At 40.4% G+C, this 22,183-nt stretch overlaps 1 protein-coding gene across 1 annotated transcript in view; it reads right to left on the reverse strand.

Annotated features, from left to right (window-relative positions):
* Positions 1–22,183, reverse strand: part of Ush2a (usherin) — a 665,632-nt gene that overhangs the window by 568,399 nt on the left and 75,050 nt on the right. Inside the window, exon 4 of the mRNA XM_055609194.1 lies at positions 4,384–4,447. Coding sequence (XP_055465169.1) covers positions 4,384–4,447 — 64 coding nt within the window. The remainder of the gene's footprint in view (positions 1–4,383; positions 4,448–22,183) is intronic.

Raw genomic sequence — 22,183 nt, forward strand, 5'->3', positions numbered from 1 at the left:
CAGAGTGAGTTAAAGGATAGCCTGGGCAGCCTACTGAGAACTTGTCTCAAAATGCAGAGTAGAAAGAGGGCTGGAGACATCTGCCAGTGAATAGCACTTGCCTCTTGTCTGTGGGGTCCTGTGTCCTAGAACCAGAAAATTAAAAGGAAAAGGAAGAAAGAGGAGGAAGGGGAGGCAGCATGTATAAGCCCTTGCTCTTTATCAAGGTATTTTACTTAAATTTAGTATTATTGTGCCTATTTGGGATAATGTAGAAAGGTGTCATATATTTAGATTTTAAGCTGACTTATACTGTGAGTGAACAGCAATATATTGAAAATAATGAGATTTAAGATGACATCTCCAGTTCATCCAGGGAAAAGCATAAGAAAGCATGTATCATTTTATAGGCTTCTCATTTGGGTGAAGGGACTGAGGCCAAGGCCATTTGTCAATGGTTTCCTGTGACTCATAGATTCTAGCTTCCTGAAATGTTTCAATGGCTTCAGACTATACACCAGCTGCCAATAGCCAGACAAGAATGCCAGGGGCAGGCATATCTACTTAATTTTTCCATTAAGAAGAATAGGCCTGCTCTACAGCATTATAGGACATTCTCTTCCCATTCTTCCTATCATACTCTTCCAGACAGTCAACACAAATAACCAAAGTCAGACTAGAAAAAGCAGACTTTCTTTCAGACCCTGATGAGGTGATGGTGGAGATGGGTGGCTTTTTCTTTCACTAAGCGACATGAAGTGACTACTCTAAATCTCACTGATGATTTTTCAGTTGACATAAGCTATTGAATGCATTCCAAAGTCAATAACTGGTCTGAAATCTTTGCTCTGGCTAGGAAAATCTTTATCCCAGAGAACTGCAGTGAAATTACTCTTCAGCTGAGTAGGCACAGGCAAAGGAGAGGTGAAAGACAGCAAGCAAGGGGCGTTCCATTTCCTCCCCTCCCCATGTCATGGCATCCTTGTCCAGGCATCTCCTGATTCCTCAGACTGATAAACAAGGAGGGTTAAGCTGATGCTGAGTCTATCACAGGCTATAGCATCATCCAGTTGAGAAGTTTCTCAGAGCTGTAAGAGTTAGTCCTGACATGCACACATTTAACAACTAATCTCTATCTCCCTTGAAGAGATAAAAAAAAACACATTTCCTTGCAAACAGTAAACAGGGGCCAAGGAAATGTCTCAGCAGCCACACGCATGCAACAGAAGCATGATGATCTGAGTTCAGACCTCCAGAACTGTGTAAAGCGCAGACATGGTGTTAGCAGTGCACATCCGTGATCCCAGCACTCAGAAAACACGAAAGAAGTGTTACAAGTCATAGGCAAACTAGCCTGGCACATGCTGAACAATGCCTGAAAGAAGAGAGGCCCTGTAGCAAAACAATTCACAACTGAGATTGTCCACTGACTTCTGTGTGCAACCTCCCACATATCAACACACAAACACACATGCACACACCCACTCACACACACTCAATAAGTGTTTTAAAAGAAAGTAGAATAATCTTATCCACACAAACATGTTGTCTTAGTTTCAGTGACCTTTGCTGGGATAAAATGCTATGACCAAAGCAACTTGGAGAGGAAAGAATTATTCAGCTTACACTTCCATGTCACTGTTCATGATGAAAGGAAGTTGGGACAGGAGCTCAAACAGGGCAGGATCGTGGAAGCAGGAGCTGATGGAGAGGTCATGGAAGGATGCTGCTTACCCGCCTGTTCTTCGTGGCTTGCTCAACCTGCTTTCTTACAGAACCTCAAACCTTCTGTTGAAGGATGGCTGCCCCCCCCCATATCAATCACTAATAAAGAAAATTCCCTACAGGCTTGCCTAAAGCCAGATCTTACCCAGGCATTTTTTTCAACTGCAGCTCCCTCCACTCAGGTAACTAGTTTATGTCAAATTGACATAAAAAGCCAGAACAACTGCCCACTTCTCAACTTGATACAAATATATCACTATTAAGACATAACCTCTTCTTTCTTGTTAACTCCAAGATCTCACATTAAAAAAACATAAGCAACTTTAAAAGCCCTGCAGTCTGTACAAATTTAAACATAGTAAAAGTTCAATCTCTTTAAAACAGCCATTGTCTATAAAATCCCAAAATCTCTTCAAAGTTCAAAATTTCTCATCTGTGGGCTCCTATAAAAATAAAAATTAAGCTTAATACTCTCTTACTTTCAAGGAGAAAGAGCCTGGGACTAATCACAGCCCGAACAAAGCAAAAACAAACACCAACAGTGTACATGATTCAATGTCCACTATCCGGGATTCACTCATGATCTTCTGGGCTCCTCCAAAGCATTGGGGCAGTTTCTCTGGCTCGTTTCTCTGCAGCAAAAGCACGTCTCCTAAGCTCAGTTGGAGCTGTTGCATGACTGCAGCTGACCTTGGTGGGCACCTCCAGAACTGGGCTCTCTTGCTACCACTGATCTTCACTTTCACCAGTAACCTCTCCCGGGCTCTCTCCAGAGACTCCAACCCTGCCACGCCATGCTGGCCCTCATCTGCTCTCTGTGATCTCTTCACACCTTTAACACCAGCACTGTGTTAGTCAGCGTGTTCTAGAGGAACAGAACTTACAGAATGAACAATTATATAATATGTGTAGTGTAATACAGTATACCACAATTATATGAATAGTGTAATATATATTACTTATTATATATTATTTATTATAAAATTTCTGTTCCTAAATTATTAAATAATTATATATACACGTGTGTGTTTATGTGTGTGCATTCTGTGGTTCAGCTAATCTAACAATGGCTTTCTACCAATGGAACATCCAAGAATCCAGTATTTGTTTAGTTCAAGAGGCTGGATTTCTCAGCTGGTTTTCAGTACATCCTGAATCTCACAAAAAAGGCTCTAATGACAGTGAGGGAATGGACTTGCTAATGAGAGCAAGAGCAGACAGGCAAAGAGAGAGCAAGCTTCCTTCTCCTATATTCTTTTTGGAGGCTTCCAAAAGGTGTGGCCTAGGTTGAAGGTGAACCTTCCTACTTCAAAAGAGCTGGATTAGAAATGAGTCTTCTTGCTTCTAATCTTTTGATTAAGAAAATGCTCCTCACAGACATTTGCATTTTCATAAATTCCAGAAGTGAGCTGACAACCAAGAATGGTCATCACACCCACACTATCTCAACTACATTCTAAGATGGCCATGGTCTATAGAAAACCCTAAGATAGATTTTTGTCCTGACTCTAGATGAGGAAGTGCTTGGTGAGAGCTCATCACAGACTGTATGCTGTTTTGCAAACTAGAAGTAGAAAAGATGTGCAATACTTCAGAGTCAGTAATTATTTTTTCTCCTTTTTTAAAGATTTATTATTATTTTTTATTTTTTTATTAATCACACTTTATTCACTTTGTATCCCCCCCATAAGCCCCTCCCTCCTCCCCTCCTGATCCCACCCTCCCACCCTTTTCTTCATGCATGCCCCTCCCCAAGTCCACTGATAGGGGAGGTTCTCCTCTCCTTCCTTCTGATCCTAGTCTATCAGATCTCATCAGAAGTGCCTGCATTGTCATCTTGTGTGGCCTGGTAAGGCTGCTCCCCCCTTAGGGGGAGGTGATCAAAGAGCAGGCCAATCAGATTATGTCAGATGCAGTCCCTCTTCCCATTACTATGTAACCCACTTGGACACTAAACTGTCATGGGCTACATCTGTGCAGGGGTTCTTGGTTATCTCCATGCATGGTACTTGGTTGGAGTATGAGTCTCTGGGAAGACCCCTGTGTTCAAATTTCTGGTTCTAGTAATTCTTTTTTTTAAGATTTATTTATTATATACACAGTATATTTTGCCTGCATGCCTGCAGGTCAGAAGGAAACACCAGATCTCATTATACATTGTTGTGAGCTACATGTGGTTTGCTGGGAATTGAACTCAGGACCTTTAGCCATGGACCTCTGAGCCATCTCCCCAGCCCCAGAGTCAGTAATTCTAAAGTCCTCGTCCCTAGAGACTCTCTCATGTAGCAAACAATCAGTCACTTTATTGTTTGACATTCTCTGGCACTAATAATTTCTAAAAGCAATTCTGAAAGGCACACGTATCAGTCGTTAAGTATTAGCATCTACTTTCTATAGAATTTTGAACAAGCACATTCTAATCTATGTAGTGTTAACAAAATAAATTTTCTTAAAGAAAATTCTCTGCCAATAATTTTGATCACCCCATATTATAAAGTTACTGACACAAAAACATTAGCAAATGAGTGTCAGTTATGCCAAGGTAAATATGGCCAAATATAAATTAGGTGATGTTTGCCAGTTGCTATAAAGATGAAAATGGTATAGTGCCCATAATACTTTAAGTGAATTGCCCTTATCCGTGTTCATCCCAAACATTGTAATTCTGCGCACACTTACCTGTTTGTAAGTGACACATTGTACAATCGAAAATCTTGCATTCTTCCAACAAACTGCTCCAAACCTGAAAAATATGTGCAGATAAGAAACCCCAAGATCCAAGAAACCATGTCGATCATTCAACTCACATTCTGTTAAAACTGCAAAGTTTGAAGTTTTATTCCCATCGGCACCCTGCAAATTCTTGAAGATTTGTGTCTGTTTCCTAAGTCTACATGGTTAAGAGTAGTCATATTTAGCTCCACAACTATTGCAAGACTGTGAAGTCAAGGTGAGTCCCTCAGCAGATTACTCTAGACTAGATTCAGAGCTGCACTTTTCTGAATATCTTTCTCATTTACAAACCTACCAATCTATTATTTCATGAGCCTTAAATTTCATTGTCATCATCTGCTTTCAATAGCAATTTTCAGAATATTTGATATGCCAGTGGGAAAACTTCCTGTTTTCACATCCCACTAATTCTAGCTTAAACTCTAGAATGTGGATTCTAACTAAAACAGATGCTCTTCCAGAAAATCTCAAAAAATATAAATAAAAAGACAAAAACAAAACCACTGTAGGGCTGGTGCTCATGGTTATTACATTCGGTGCAATTCAGTCTAAATATCATCGCCCTGTAAGACTTCACCTAAGATTATCAGCTTAAAGACCACAATTACACCACAGGTTACGTTCAACCTTAGGTAGGTATCAGCCTTCACAGACACAGTATTGTTTGTGTATTTACCAAAGATTTAGGATTTCTAAGGGCAGAAAAGCTCAAGAGATTTGGAACCACAAGGAAGGGAACAAAAAGAAAGAGGAGGGGGCAACAGCAAGCGCCTGCCAGGAAAGCTTTCCGAGCTGCGTTAGAGCCTCAGAAGCCATGTGAAATGCCCCACGCAATGTCATGTGCCTGCAACCAACGCCAGCATTCCTACTTGGGCCCAGCTAGCCTGAATATTCAGGAGAAATAAGGAAAGAGCTGCCTCAGCAAGACGGAAAGAGAAAAGAGCGAGTAGAGGAAAGCTGTCCTCTGACCTCCACGTATTGCTCTTTGGCACATATGCACTCACAGTCACAGATACACCAGAATCTCTCTCTCTCTCTCTCTATCTCTCTCTCTCTCTCTCACATACACAGAGAGAGAGAGAGAGAGAGAATAGAAAGACAAATGGGATAGGCATTGGACGTAGGAGAAAACAAGCAACAGGACAGGAGCCTACCGCAGAGGGCCCCTGAAAGACTCTACCTAGCAGTTTATCAAAGCAGATACTAAGACTCATAGCCAAACCTTCTCTGCAGAGTGCAGAGAATCATATGAAAGAAGAGGGAGTTAATATGATGTGGAGAGGATAGGAGCTCCACAAGGACCAAATATATCTGGGCACAGGGGTCTTTTCTGAGACTGACACTCCACCAAGGACCAAGTATGGATATAACCTAGAATTTCTGCTTGGATATAGCCCGTGGTAGCTCAGTAATCAATTGGTTTTTTTCCTAGTAAGGGGAACAGGGACTATTTCTGACATGAACTCAATGGCAGGCTCTTTGACCTCCCCACCCCCCAAGAGAGGAGCAGTCCTGCTAGGCCACAGAGGAGGACTTTGCAGCCAGTCCTGAAGATACCTGATAAAACAGGGTCAGATGAAAGGGAAGGAGGTCCTCCCCAATCAGTGGACTTGGAAAGGGGCAGGGAGGAGATGAGGGAGGGAGGGTGAGATTGGGAGGGAATGAGGGAGCGGGATACAGCTAGGATACAGAGTTAATAAAATGTAACTAATAATAAAAATTAAAAAATAAATATAAAGAAAAAGAAAGAAAGCAAAACAAAATACAATTATAGCTTGCATCTGAAATGTCACCCACAGGCTCACATTTTGAGTATGTGGTCCCCAGATGATGGTGCTAATTTGGGTTTGTATACTGAAGGACTGAAACAATGACTCCCTGATGCACAGTAAGTTTTTTCTCCTTTAAGGTGGCTCTGCCTGACACTGCACTCAAAAGGAACTAATACAGCTTTAATAATGCAGCTTTATTCTGCATTTAATAAAAAAGGAAAAAAAATCAAGCTGGAGTTTGGATCGCAAGGACCCAAACTGGATTAGGATCAAATATATCATACCACTTTAGTAACTCTTTGTCAAAAACTTGAATTATGACCACTGACTAATGTCAGTTCCAAAAGTTCATTTTCCAGAGTAGTCATTACAATATTTTAATGACAAGAAAGTTTCTTTTTTCTTTCTATTTATTCTTTCTTTCTTTTTCTTCCTTCCTGCCTTTTTTCTTCCTTCCTTCCTTCCTTTCTTTCTTTCCTTCTTTCTTTCTTTCTTTCTTTCTTTCTTTCTTTCTTTCTTTCTTTCTTTCTTTCTTTCTTTCTTTCTTCCTTTCTTTCCTTCCATCCTTCCTTCTTTCCTTCCTTCCTTCCTTCCTTCCTTCCTTCCTTCCTTCCTTCCTTCCTTCCTTCCTTCCTAGTATTCCTTGGAAGACTTTTGGAGGGAACTGAGCAAAGGAAGATGTTAGATGAATAAAAGATGGACAGTAGAACCAGAAGAGATGATTCAAGCTAAAATGTACTAGCTTTGCTTCCAGAGGACCTGGGTTCAATTTCCAGAATCCACATGGCAGCTCACAACCATTTGTAACTCTAGTTCCAGGGGATCTGATACAGCTTTCCGGCCTCTGTGGATACCAGGCAAACACATGTGTCATACATGCAGCTAAAACATCCATGCAAACAAATAACCAAACGGTAGGCAGTGGAATTAGTACCCAGAATGAACGCTTATCATTGTTCAAGAAAATCAAGAGATATTCTGAGATGATCAGAGGATCAGAAGGGGGTTTCAGAGAAAAGCATAGAGAGCAAAAGCATTTATGTGCAAGTATGCGCACCTACACTGGGCACACACATTTTGGCTTTTTATTTGAGCACAGAGTTCAGAAGTAGATCACCACTTGCACAGCATGCAGAAGGTCCAGGGTTCAACCCCTAGCACCACCAAAATAAATAAATAAGTAAATAAATAAATAATAATGAAACAAAACAAATGAATTATATTATTTATTGTTGTAACCTGCTTAAGCTCGATAGCCCCTCTGTTGAGACCTACTTTATTTCTTAGCATAACTATGGCTCCTCTGTTAACATCTGTTATTGCCTTTAGCATAGCAGAAACCATTTTGCCTCCAAGTCTCCATTTTGATCATAAGGTGAAATTAAGTCCAAGTTCTCTGGCCTATGTGCCTCAGACCACAATACAATTCAGTGGTTCAGTACTGGCTCTTCAGAATAAATCAATAAATGATAAATGCATGTTGTGCTTGTGTTAAAGGTCACAACATCCTGCTATGTTCCTTACTCCCAGAAACCTGAAAAGCCCCCAAGAACTCCCTTACCCTTAAATTGCACACAGCCAATCAGCTTAAAGTGCCTTGTCTAGCTACCTAGATTCAACCCAATACACTTGGAACAGAATTGATTTTGTTTAGCTCGTCAAGATGATGTAATGCTGTCCCCATATACACCTGTTTTACCTGTTACCTGGTTATGGTTTTTCACATAAAAACCTGCCTTAGAAACAGAACAGGGTCATAGTCTGACTGCCGAGGCCAGATTATGGCCTGATCGGTCAGTTTTGGTTTAGTGGCCAATAAATTTCCATCAATGTGAGTCTGGTGTCCGAGTGGTCAGTATGCAGCTATTCCTGAACCCAGAACATTCATATCCAATGTTTGTGTGTAAACGATACATATTCAAGAAAACAGGCGACTCTACATTTATTCACGAAAATAAGTATTTTTAATTTATGAACTAAGATAAATCTTTTTAAGCTTTTGGCCGTGATCTTTATAACAGCAATAGAAAAGTAAACTGAAACAGAATGGCGCAAGAAAGAAGATTCTGAGTTCAGAGATAAAACAGAAAGTGGGAGGTATGCTCGTGGATACTGCTGAGTCCTGCATGAGTGTGCGATGTTGTTCGGCAGGAGAAATGAGCTGATGACATCACTTCTCAAGGTATTAGTTTTCCTTCAGAGGAAAGAGGTCACACTGTCTGCCACAAATGAAGGAAGCTGAATGATCTCCTATGTACTCTTTTACTTATCCTCACCCACATACAGTTCTCAGCACATCCACCAGAGTCCATATTACGGCCCCAAAGATTAAATTCTGAATGTTCTTTAACTTTCCAGCACTCTCCAAAACTCAACTATATATATTACCTTTATTCCAAGTATTGCTTCCTTACTCCAGGTCTGGCCTCAGCTTTGAAGTATATCCCCTTGGAAATAACCTGAGGCCACCACACTGCTCCAAGCTCCTACAATACCTTGATGTGTCCCTTTCATTCTGGTACTTACTTACTTCTCTATCTGTCCTATGAAACTTGAAATACAATAAGTAAACTTTCTCAGAAAGGCCGAAAGTATTATTTGTTCTTATTCACTGGTCTATCCATAACTAATAGCCATGTTCCTGTCAGCTGGTAAATTATTCAATGATACTCAATAATGAAGGCAATAAAGGACAAAGAATGCAGGGGGTGAGGGAGATGGGCCTGGAGTAAACTCACAGAAATGGATTAATATGGACATTGGTTTCCACAAGAATAGGCAAGGAGGATGACTGAAAATTATAGCCTCCTTAGGATGTATTTTCATGGTTACTATGTTCTGGCACCCGTATGCAAGTTAAGTGGGGTTTTTTTATTATGTATATTGGTTCATCCCAATATCTTCCAAGAGTCAAGTGACACTTGCCAGTATTTAGACTGACACTTCTTGGACAGAGACATCAAAACGGGGCAAATGTAAGTTTAAGGTTCCTACACAAAGGAGGGGAGAGGAGTAGTCTATGCAGTCTATGGTTGCAGGAAAGTTAATCACAGAACAAATGATAAATTAGGAGAATGAAGAATGAAAGGAGTCAAGGAATTGACTGTGTCCTGGTGGTCAATGAAGTTTATGTTGGAAATGAGAAAGCAAGGTGTTTGAAACAATGATGGAATTCACTGAAATTTTTTCCAGAGACACATAAAATGTTCTCAATGTTCCTTTGGGCAGTTTGCTTGCTGATGTTACCACAGAACAATTTTTACAGTAAAAGACTGGTTGTCAATCAAGAAAGGCTTTGTTGTAGACACAATTGTGTCACCACAAAGATATAACTTCTTACTTTTGAGAATGTCACGTTACTTGCACATAGTATCTGTACAGATGGAATCAAGTGAAGCTTTATTAAAGAAGGTCCATATTGAAGGACAAGGTCATTTGTAAGGTGAGAAAACCACTCAGACACTACAACACACAGGCATTGTTCCTGTAGGCTACTCAAAGAAAAGGCAGCTACATTAAGTTTACAAAATCTTACAGGTTAGCAAAGAGAACTACTGTGAATTTATACAAGTTTTCCATGTCACTCAACTTGTTTCCTCGGTGCCAAATACCGTGTACAGTGTTTACGTAGGAGTTCAGAGAGAATTTTTTTTTTCTCAAGCAATTACAACAGAACAGTGAATGTGGTGGACGGAATGAAAAGTTTCCTGCATGGGCTCATGTATTTGAACTTTTGGTCCAAAGCCTATGATACTGCTTGAGGAAATAATGGCACCCTAGGAGGTGAGGCTTGCCAGAGGAAGTACATCACTGGTGGTGGGTTTTGAGGTTTTGCAGCGCGACCCCACTTCCTGTTCTCACTCTTTGCTTCTTGTTTGCAGCTGAGTTATGTTCTCTCAGCTTCTTGCTCCTTCCAGTTAAAGCTCTACCTCCTGACCAAGATGGACTCTTATCCCTCTGAAAGCCCTGCCATGATTAACAGTTTTGTTTACAAATTAGCTGTGATCATGGTGCTTTATCACAGTAACGGAAAAGCACAGGTGCAGTGGGCAATCCTTCATGACATGGAGAGGTATGCTGCCCTGAAACAGAATCCAAACAACAGACACTCGGATGTTGTCAGTCTTTACTGTGGTTTTGAGATGTCAGGTTTATTTCATTTATTTTTGTGTATGTTAGTCATCCACAAATATTTAGTTGGAAACTAATGTGTCCCAGTCAGTTTTGTTGCAGCCAAAGACACACCAGTCAACCAAATAAATATACACCCATCAAAAAAATATATACCCTTGCTTAGATGGAGCTTGTGTCAAAATTGATACATAGCTATAGCAAACATGTGTTACATAAACATAAGTGCTGCCGATAATAGGAAATTTAGCATAGAAGTGAGAACAGGGCTAACTTTTATTGGGGTGGTTTGTTTAAAAGGAGTCCTAATCAAGAGTGAAGGGCCAGTGAGGACAGAGGGTGGCTAGTCAGGACAGCTAGAGGCAACATGTTCCAGGAGGGCAACGGAAGGCAAAAAGGCTCCTACAGCATGTGCTTAGCATGTCAGAAGAACCACAAGGAGCCAGCATCATGGCTCAGAGTCAGGGAGGGAGAGACATTCAGAAAGTGCAGGGAGACTAGTAACTGGCTGGCAAGATGGAGCTATGAATTTTTAAATGCTTTACAGCACGTTTTACAGATCTGGGTTTTATTCTGAATGAAATGAGAGGCCTCTGGAGAGTTGAAAGTAAATGAGTGACAGGATCTCAGGTTCATTCAAAGGTGTTGAGATTTAGAAGTCAGGGAAACATGCTCAGAAGCAGAGAAGCCAGAGGAGGTTACTGCAGCCATCCAAGAGGAAAGAGATAGTAGACAGAGAGGACATTCAGAATGGAGGCTTCCCCTGCAAGGCTGATAAATTAGAATCCACTTCCTATATCTTAATAATAGTTAAAGCCAAGCTCTGCTGCAGAGGGACAATGAAATCCATTTTATCATCTATAAAATAAAAGGGCTGGGTTTTATAACCTTTAAAAATCATTTGAGTTTTACACTTTGGAGTCTGTGATAGGACAGTCTTTGCCACAGCCTCGGAATTCATGGTGGGGCGTTTTGTGAAAGAATTAGAGAGTTTTTCAAAGACTCAAAGTGAAAATGTATTCTCCATCTATGGCAGAGAAGTTATGGCTGAGAGGGGGGAGGTCAAACAGGAGTTCAAGGACATAGTCACAGAGTAGACTTTAATAATCCCTTTGCAAGTTGCCAGTTTTTAACAGTATTCAAAGCGGGGAAAACATGCTACCATAAAGAGCTTGCTTTCTTAAAAATATTCATGTGGGAAAGATAGGTCTAGATTATATAAATTGATCAAGGACAGAGACATGACTCATACAAGAAAGACCTCAGAGCTGTTCAGTGAGGAAATAGGCAGAAAGAAAATCTGCATTGAGAAGGAGAAGGTGGAGCAAATAAGCAAACACACGTCAGGGTGAAAGCAGTGCCAGGCTGAGGAGCAGGCTCAGAACAATGGGTCAGGAGAACCTGTACGCAAGGAACGGAACTGGATGTGACTACGAGAACTGTAACCAAGCTCTGTAAGGGGCAGAGATGAGGGCCTGTGGACTGTCAGTCTAGTTCAAGGTTCAGTGACAGAGACTACCTCAAAGGGATAAATCAGAACAACCGGTGTCCTCCCAGGCCCCTGCATATGCAAGTACCTGCACCCCTGCACAGCGTGTACAAACATGCTCACACATGAAGCTCCCAAAAGGCTCACACACACACACACACACACATGAAGATGCTTTCAATGGTGCTAAAAATAAGGACAGGACACCAATCTTAGAGAAGACAACAAATTACCTCTCTTTCTTAGACAGCATACATTTCTATTTTGAAAAATCTTTAGGTGCATACGGGAAAGGCATTATAAAACCAGTGTGTAAAGTCAGAATACCAGTTCAATAGAGAAAAGTTTAACTTCTGTGGATCGTTTCAAGACTCTTTACAATGGTAAATAAATAAACATGAAATACTATTTGTCAGTCTAGCATGGCAGTGTCTGTGACTAAAAACCACAAGTTGTGGAATATATGTATATATAATTAAAATGTCATCAGGAATGGTAGAATGTGTTGGTGTAAACAAGAGTAACTGCCATACATTCATATACTGGCATTCTTGGTCCCTAGGAAGTGGCACTACTTGAGAGGAATTTTGTGCTCCTGGTGGAGTAGGTGTGGCCTTGGTGTAGGAACTAATTCACAATGGGTAGGTTTTGAGGTTTCAAAGGCTCATGCCAAGCAGAGTCTTTCTTCCTGTTGCCTGAAGATCCAGATGTAGAACTTTCGGCAACTTTCCCAGCACCATGTCTGCCTGGATGCTGCCATGGCCCCTATCATGATGATAATGGACTAAACCTCTGAAACTGTAAGCAAGACCTACTTAAATGCTTTCTCCTGTAAGAGTTGTCATGGTCCTGGTGCCCCTTCATGGCAACAGAACACTGACTAAGACACAGTAACAGTGGAGAGTCTCTTGGCCCTGCAAGCAGTGCTTACACTGTGCTGCCAGGCCAATGTTTCCAGAACTCAGGAAACAAACCAGATTTGGGTGACATATGGAGGCTTTGTTTCTGAATGGATAAATATTTGTAAAAATATTAAGTTCTGTCGTAATTCAACCTTTTCTACATGAATCTTCCTCTCTGCAATGCACGTCTTGTAGACAAGAACAACAGAAAGTTGACAATCTGAATGAAAGCAGGTGACTAGAGGGGCCCTGGGAGGGTCAGAATGGGGCTGGAGCCTTCCAGAAGCCCATGCTCAGGAAACTGTCATTATTTCATGTGCTTGGCATACCCTAAAGGGACCTGCTTCCAGGCCGGATGGATATTTTCTTCTCCTAGTGGGAGGAACCTTTTCCAGAGGATGTTGGTTGAAAACAGTGAGTAGCAACTGCTTAAGTTTGCAGTGTCCCAGGCAGTTTTAGGTTTTAGCAGCTGGAAAATCAAAGCCATATACATAACCTAAGAAATGATATGGTCACAGGGATCTTTTAAAGCTTCAATATTTGCTAAGAGGTCTTGGAAATGATTAAAGCTTGACAATTACATATTGAACAAAGGAAAAAACTCAAATTATGAAAATCAGAAATGAAATGATATATTACTACTAATACCATAGATGTTCAGTTTAAGGCCTTTAAATAAATCTGTGACTGAAACTAGATATTCATGATAAAAGGAACAAATTCCTGGAGAAACATTAAGTATTGAACTCAAGTCAAAGACAGAGGATATGAATAAGTACAGAAGGAGGAAAGAAACAACAGTAAAATTAAGATTCTCACAAAGGAAATCCTGGGACTCAAGATTTCCTAGGGAAATTTTACTGAACATTTAAAAGAACAATACCAATTCTTTGCAACTTCTTTCAAAAAAACCTAAGAGAATCATTCTCCAAATCCATGTTGTGAACTCAATGTGGCCCTATTGCTCAAACCAGCAAAGTCATCAATCACAAGCTCTAGGGAGATGAAAATATATCCAAAAATTCTAATGTGATAAATTTTTATGATAAAGCTGAATATGCACAATGAAAAAATATGGGCACATTGTAGGGGTGAAAAGTGGGTTCAGTATTAAAAGCAAGTCAAATGTGAAATTGACACAACTATGGGCAGAAGTCAGATGATCCTCTCCAAAGAACCATTGCCCAACTCCAACCCTGGCTCAAGATGAGAAAACCAAAATCAAGCACTTTGAAAGAAAGTAATATTTTTCTGGCTGTTGATCAACTTTAAAGTGTCAATAGTTAACATTGTAGTTAATGGTAAATGACCAAATTTCCTCTCCCTACAATTATAACAAGCTTACAGTGTTTGTTTTTTAACTATGTCAATCTACATTTATGGAGGTATTAATCTTCTATATTGGAAAACTAAAAGCACCCCACATATGTAGAACAATTAAAGACATAAATTTAAATATATTAAGGCAAATCATGACCCAATTCATAAGATGAAAAATCAGTATGTAAAAATGAAGTATGTTATCTACATAGTGTTAAGAGAGATCTAGAAATGAAGTGAGATGAACTTCAGTTTTACAAAGTAGCAAAGCGAGTTAGATAGGGTGAGACAGAAACTACAGGCCCAGTCTCAATGCAACCATAAATGAACACTTCAAATGTTAACATACTAGTTCTATCATGTTTTGAAATTTCACATACAAACATAAAACCTTAAGCAACCAGCAATAAAATTCCCCATGATTACACAGAATGATATTTTAATGAGAATATTGAAAGGCATTTCATCAAACCAATAATACTATTTATTATTCTACTTGTTCTACTGATACTTTTCAGTACTGTACACAAATTCATACTTAGGTTTGACAGCTCCCACCTATGAACTAGGGAGGTGGAGGCAGAAAGATTGCTATGAATATATGTCTTACCTGGGCTGTATAATAAATTCCAGCCCAATCTTTATTTTAGAATGAGACACTGTCTTAAGAATTTAAATTAAAAAAATCTATATTTCATAATCAAAAAATCCAAAGATAAAAGAAATAAAATGCAGCAAGCATATTATTTGTATTACACTGATTTCTACATAGAAAAGCCATATAACTCTAGAATCAAAATATTGGACTTAATGAAAGTTGTAAAATGGTAATGGCAATAGGAATGACATAGAAGAACCCATAATACATCATCATTTAAGCAAAATATCACAAGAACAGGGTCATAAAATATACTGTTTATAAAAGCATTAAAACATTAAGGCACATAGGGACAGAAAAAAATGTATGAATAGCTTTTATGCAGAAACTTACCAAAGACATCAAAGAAGACCTTAAAAAGGGGGCTGAAATTATAGTCAGAGATTAAGAGCATGTACTGATTTTGCAGGGAGCCCAGGTCTGTCCCCAGCATTCATGCAAGGTGACTCCCAACAGCCTATAAATCCAGGTGTAGGAGATCCAACTCCTCCTTCTGGTCTCCACAAGAACTACACACACACACACACACAGAATTAAAAATAATTTTAAAGGAGATCCAAGTAGAATCATATACTATAATCAAAGATGCAGATATTTAATATAACAGCAATATAAATCCTTCATATACTTTAATATAATTTTAATAAAATTTCCATTAGATAATTATCATAAAAGGGGAACCTAAAATGCATTTGTGAAAACAATACCTAAGATTTGTTGTTTGAAGAATGCTGGTGAGAACAAAAACAGACTGTAAGACATCAATATACAATCAAATGCAACCACTTTTGACAAGAAGTTGATTAATTTGACCTCTGAAACGAACAGAAAGTACACAACTGTAAAACTGCAGTGGCATATCAAGGTGACTTCACAGTCAGGGAGCAATTCATGGATATTCAACAAAAATCAAAGGGACAAAGATGTACCGATAAAATCACTTAAAATTCAACCTCTATATCACACATAGAACAGAAACTAACTTCATGAAAAAATATATGATACTTATTATGACAGGATATGAAAGAGTTACTATAGAAGACACAGAGTGACTGGCCCAGGAAGAGCCAAGATGGCAGAGCAGAGGCAGCCAGTAGTCTCCGGCTGTTTTACAGCTGGGAACTGACACCAGCCAGAAAACGGTTTTTTAGCTAGCTGTGACTGGGAAATGGAAGTCGTGGTCTGAGACTTGGAGAGAACCAGAGACACTGCTATAGAAAAAGAGGCAAGGAACAACCCATTAGTCAAGAGCAAATGGTGGCGTTGTCCTCCTGCTGAAGGGGAGGGTGGGCACGGGCAAGAGGGGGCAAGAAATAAAGATGCAGTCAGCAAAACTTCGGAGAACTGGACAGACAACAGCAAAGTGGGCGGATTTAGTCTGACTTCGGAGCTGCACAACTTCCTGGCATGTGAAAAGAGTTCTGTGCTCCTCAAATAAGAGACATAAATGAAGTGCCATGATGGGAGCCATCTTGGAAGGTCACCCACAAGCATGCTGCTTTGGGAAGCCTAAGCTCTCATACTTTCTGCAAGTCACGTTTCCTCATTGTCCTGGCAACTGAGCCCCTACCGGGTCAGTGAGGCACCTGAAGGAAACCTTGAAAACAGGGCCTGGGGAGATGGCTCAAATGTGAAGACCAGAGCTTGATTCCAGGACCCACTGTGAGAACACCAGACATGGCAATGTGCTGGCAGGGGCAGCCAGCCAGTCAGCCAGCCCAATCCCATCCACTTGCCCCAGATTCCTATCTCAGAAGGACAGGGCGGGTGGCAGTTGAGAAATGACTCACATACACGCGCTCACACATGCACACATACAAAGAAAAGATAGATTTGTGAGCTACGTGTGGTAGGGTTTGAATTGGAGACTGTTGAAGTTTTTGCTTTCCATTTTTTTTGTTGTTGTTGTTATTTCTTTGAGAATTTGATACATTGTGTTTTGATCGTATTCACTCTCTCCCCACTGCTCCTCCATATCTGCTCCTCCTTAACCAACCCCTACCCCCAAAAATGGTCCAGGTCATCAATCTCATCTTCAAGCTCAGAACTGATCTAATGTACCAGAGAAGCTTTTTTACTGAAGGTTTTTAAAAATTCCTACTAATTAAACTTTCAGTTCAGAGATTCCTGTGGTTTTCTTCAGACTCCATCTCACTATTGATCATGTTCATACTATATTTTAAAAACTCTATCTAGTTGTTTTTCCTATGTTTCCTTGGAATTCAGCACTCTTTATGTAAGTCACCCTTTACAATTCCTTGTCTAGGATTCCATCCTGTCAGTTAATATCCCTTCCCCACACACACACACACACTTTCTATCTCAACCAGCAGGTCTGAATGAGAACTATTCCCCAAAGGCTCATGGGCTTGAATGCTCCCAGACCACAGTGCTGCTACGGGGTGCTGGGAAGCCTTGCTGAAGAAAGGGGGTTACTGGGGCAGCTTTGGGGTTTATAGCCCCACTTCCTGCTCTCACTGCTTCTGGACCTCAGGTCCTGCTGTCATGAATTCCCTGCCATGAAGAACATGGACCGTCTAAGGATTGTAACCAGACATGAACCCTTAAGTGGACGTGATCAGATTCTTCTACTGCAGCGTTGGGAGAGAAGCTGACAGAGGCACACAGGGACACTGAGCTCACTGTCCCTTTCAGGCCAAGGCTGGCTCTTGGCTGCAGCTGAAGAGAGGTGGAAGCTCAGCAGGGATTTGACAGACAGAGAGGCCCCAACAAAGAACTAAATGCTGAGGAATGCTGACTGTGGGGGGAATAGCCTTACCCAGGAGGAGCACACCAAATGGTTATCACACACACACACACACACACACACACACACACACACACACACACACGTGTATGTAAACATGCACGTGGAAGAAGAGTGAAAAAGAGCCATGGGTTTCTAAGGGAACAAGCACGGATATATGGGAAGGTTTGCGAGGAGGAAGGGGAAAGAACTGTAATTATAATATAGTATCAAAACTAAAATACATTATTTTTTAAAAAGTGAAGATCCTAGGTCCCTGTATCTCAGGAGGGACAGCACATGCAGCGCTCACAGCCTGTCCACTGGTGGGCTTTTTTCCTCACATTGCTGTCCACTCCTCCGTATTATGTGTGCCTTGCAGTCACCTAAATCAGCTTCCTGTTGAGTGCTGGAACCATCCCAGCTCTTGCTTCTTGACCTCTACAGTGAACATTTTTGAGAACACATGTTGCTTAACTGTGCTGTGACCATTACTTTTGGTAAACTATATTATTATACATACTTAAGGTATTTTTACATATTGGATGAGATTGAACAATATAAACACTTTGTGGCATATTGTCTGGGAATGTAAGCAAATTTTGGTTCTTAGAGACCTGTTCTTTTATATTGTATAAAGTGGTCTTGGGACCTGTACATACTAAAATTTCATATACATTCTTATTGGCCATAAACCAATATTTTTTGATTAAGTAATATTGTCAGTTTAACATTTGGTAGTTTGCAAGGTTATCCGACTCTTTCCCACAATAGCGCTATCTTGGTGTTATTTTTTTCCTTTCATTCTTTGCCAAATGATAAAATGATAAACACTGAATAAATTTCAGATTCCTGGTTAATTAATAAGATATCATAACACTTTCTTTTCATATTTGTTGATATATTATCATGCCAGTATGTCCCAAATTAAAAGATTATGAAATATTTGCCTTTACTAACTCATGATTACATATTTGCTGTTGAGTCTTAATCAGTACTTCTTATCCAACATGGCGGCGAATCATACATTTCATATCTGATCATGTAAATATTTGTTCTAAAAGTCCAGTTAAACAACTCTCATGCAATGAACTGCAATCAATTTTGTACTTAACTCGGACCTTCTACACATTTACATATCACTTTCCTTTTTGTGTGTGTGTGCGTGCTTGTTTGTTCATGTGAATGTACTCATTTGGACACCAAAGGATGGCCCCAGGTCTCATTGCTGTCAGTCTTGGGTTTTCTGTTGCTTTGGCGTTCTCCTTATAAGCTCTCTCCCTGACTAGAGCTTGCCAGTAGGCTGGGATGATTCTGTCTTCCCATCTCTCTCACTAACACTGGGGTTACATCGCAGACCTATTTTATTTGAACCCTGGCTATCAAACTTAGTCCCTTGTGTTTGCACAGCCAACCATTTCCATCTGAGCTTTGTATCATCTCCTTTCCCACATTACTTACCTGTCTTCGTTCATTCATGAATTCATCTACTTTGACATTTATTTCTTTTGTGTAATTCTCAAAGCTTTCTCAAAATGAGCATGAACATGGGAGAACTTGGGCCATCAGCCTTTCCTTCCCTGGCATTCACTTTTGTAGATACCCAACAAATGATCATTGGTGCCAGAATGGCCAATAACCTTCTGAAGAAAGACGTGTCCACTTAAATATATAACTAGGATCGACTCACCTCAACACAACACTAAGAATATGTTTATAAATCACTTCTGAAATAGTTCTGAAAGCGGGGATCCACATGCCTCCATAAATTTAAATCCAATATTTAGAGAACTATTTTGATGGGTGACACCAACACCAATCACTTGTCATAACTACACGTTTGCTGCTTTAGCTCTCTGAGACTATAGGCCTGCTGGAAGCATGGAGCAAAATCTAAAACGGGAGGAGCACGTCCCCAGGAAGGAGCTGATAGTCGTGGGTTGATATGTATGATGGTTTGAATGAAAATGTCCCCGGAGTTTCCAGCATATGAACACTGGGTCTCCAGTTGGTGGTGCTGTTTGGGGAGGCTTAGGAGGCGTGGCCTTGTTAGAGGACGTGTGCCAGTGGAGGCAGGATCTGAGACTTTAATGACTAGCTCCAGTTTGACTTTGATTTCTCTTTTCCATGCTTGCAGTTCAAGATGGGAGCCCTCAGCTCCCTGTGCCTGCTACCACACCTTTTTTTTCTCTTTGCCATAATGAACTCAAACTCTCTGGAACTATAGCTTAAATAAACTTTCTTCTACAAGGTGCCTTGGTCATGGTGTTTTATCATAGCAACACAGAAATAACATAATATAGATGGTCTGTGATTTCTATTTTCATATTTAAAAGGCAGCATGATTAAATTAAGTAAGTTATCACATTAATATGCACAGAGGCATGTCTGATGAAAAGCATTCCTTTTATCTGCTAATATCCTAAATGTGTCCTGAGAACAATGGATGAAAGATACAGATATGGCTCAGGAGAATTTCTATGGCAGTCAATAATCATATGAAAAGTCAGAGTGAGAGAGAGGGATGGAGAGGAAGAGAGTGAGTGAGAAAGAGAGAGAGAACCAAAGAAGACACTTCTTAACATGCTAGAGGCCCTACGGCTCAGGCCTGTGTCTGAGACAGTCAGGAGAAAACAGAGACAGCCAGCCTGGCCCTGCATGACAGCATCTTTAATTTAGCTGTGAGAGATGTCCTGCGTAGCTGCCCCTCTGAACAAAGCCATCCTGGATATGGACAAAACTATGGTGGACAGTGACTTAATGTTTTTGATTAAAAAATGATGCAAGCTAGAGAAATAAAATGATTTATAGAAAGTCCATAGGAACATTCTGTACCTATTCCTTTTCTGATTAGAGAGGTGGCAGGGAGCCTGGCTCATTAGGCAGAAGTAATGAGCCAGCCTACATGCCATCTCTAATTAGAGAAAAGATACAATAGGTACCACCATACCTATAGGTAGATGGAGTGCGGTTAGACATTAAAAATCCTTTCCTCCTCCCAGGTCCTAAATAGCCAAAATATAAGTTTTTTAAAAAATGTAATGATAAATAGATACTTGTGAGAAACCACTTTTCATTTCTTGTGTTTTAATCATAGGTGAAAAATCCTTTTCACAAAGTTTAAAAATAAATATCATTTTCAGATTAAAATGGCCTTTCGAAGCATCAATCCAGCATTTAGTGCACTGAGGTAGAACAGAGTCGAGTCTTTTTAGCCCCTCCGTGTGAAGCAGACAAATTTATAGTGCTCACAAACACTTTTGCAACACTAAGTGTGAGAAAAGACTTTTAGAAACACTAGTGGGGTTAAATACCTAATAAGGTTCACAAGATTTAAACGTGTTATTCAGACTTTCTGTGTGTGGAGGACTAACTTTTTTCCAATACGCTAATTATTAAAACCAAGTTTCTAAAAATAGTGACCGCTGAATTCACTTCTTCACGCGTTTAGCTTGATCTAAAATTGTGCGCCCTGAGGTTATTTCTTTTTAGAATTTTGTGTGTGTGTACAGTTAGGCTTATCTGCAGCCCGGTCACCCTCTCCAGCTTTTCTTCACTCCACTTAGCACACCCCACGTCTCCCTCCTAACTCCACAGAGGTAAGCCCCTGCTCTCTGGGTCAGATTTGAGCTTGCTCCACAGGAGGAAATCCACAGCCAAGGAAGCCATAGCTCCCTTTGGTAGAGAGCCCATTGATGTGCTCTTGCTCACTCATCTTGTTGTCCAACTCCATTCTGATCATTTGTTACTATCATAGACTGGGGACTGCTATCGGTCTTGGTCACAGGACCCTCTAGAAGGTAGTGGTTTATGCAGACACTCATAGCTGTTCCAAATGTCAAGAATTTTGAGTGTTGACTGATAGGGCCTCTATGACCACCACTCCCTCCCCACATGCTTACACACCCTCCTGGAAGACGAGGCTGAGAGAATGTAAGAGCCAGATGATGCGGGGAGTGCTGGAAAAGCTGACCGTGACATGCCAGAGCTGTTACACACATGAGCTTACAGAGAATGTGGCTGTCCACCTAAGACATCTAAATGTTCATGAGAGTTAACATTTCCAACTTGGAGAGGAGAGGGCCTCATGGTTTCCTCCTCCTTACTGCAGACCCAGAGGCAGCTGATCGCTGCCGAGGGATGGAGAGTCCCATTTTCTTGGGTAAAGGGAGGGCACCAGCAGGTTTCCCACACTCCTGTGGATGAACCCTTACATGCACACTCAGCACTAGTTAGACTTACTGGATCATTTAAAATAAATAAATAAGTAGTAGTTTTTTCTATTGATCTTTAAAATTTTTATTCTCTATAATACTCATTTTGATCAACACAGCTAATTGTTTCATGAGAAGAAAATGCATACTTAAAGATGTTAATAATTTAAATTACTGGTTATGTCAGGGAGGATATGTCGGGAACAGTCCAGGGAAGATTTCCCTGCTCCATACCATAGCGCAGGCTGGCCTTGAAGTCATTTGCATTGCCTAGTCTTACAGGAAACATCAGCACCAGTTTTCTGGGTTTCATAAACTTTCATAAATTTTGACAGGAAGCAGCCAGCAGCCAGCAGAAAGGAAAGAAGGGAACATTTACACTAACCCTTTTACCCTATGGAGTGGTCTACACCATTCTTGTTTGTTGAACACAAAACCTCAGAAATTTCGCCATTGCTTGTAGAGCATTTAGAATCAGACCACAAAAGCATGCAACATCTAGAAAGCAAAATAG

Source organism: Psammomys obesus, unplaced genomic scaffold (genome assembly GCF_907164565.1).
Source record: "Psammomys obesus unplaced genomic scaffold, mPsaObe1.curated_primary_1811, whole genome shotgun sequence".
Taxonomy (NCBI): Eukaryota; Metazoa; Chordata; class Mammalia; order Rodentia; family Muridae; genus Psammomys; species Psammomys obesus.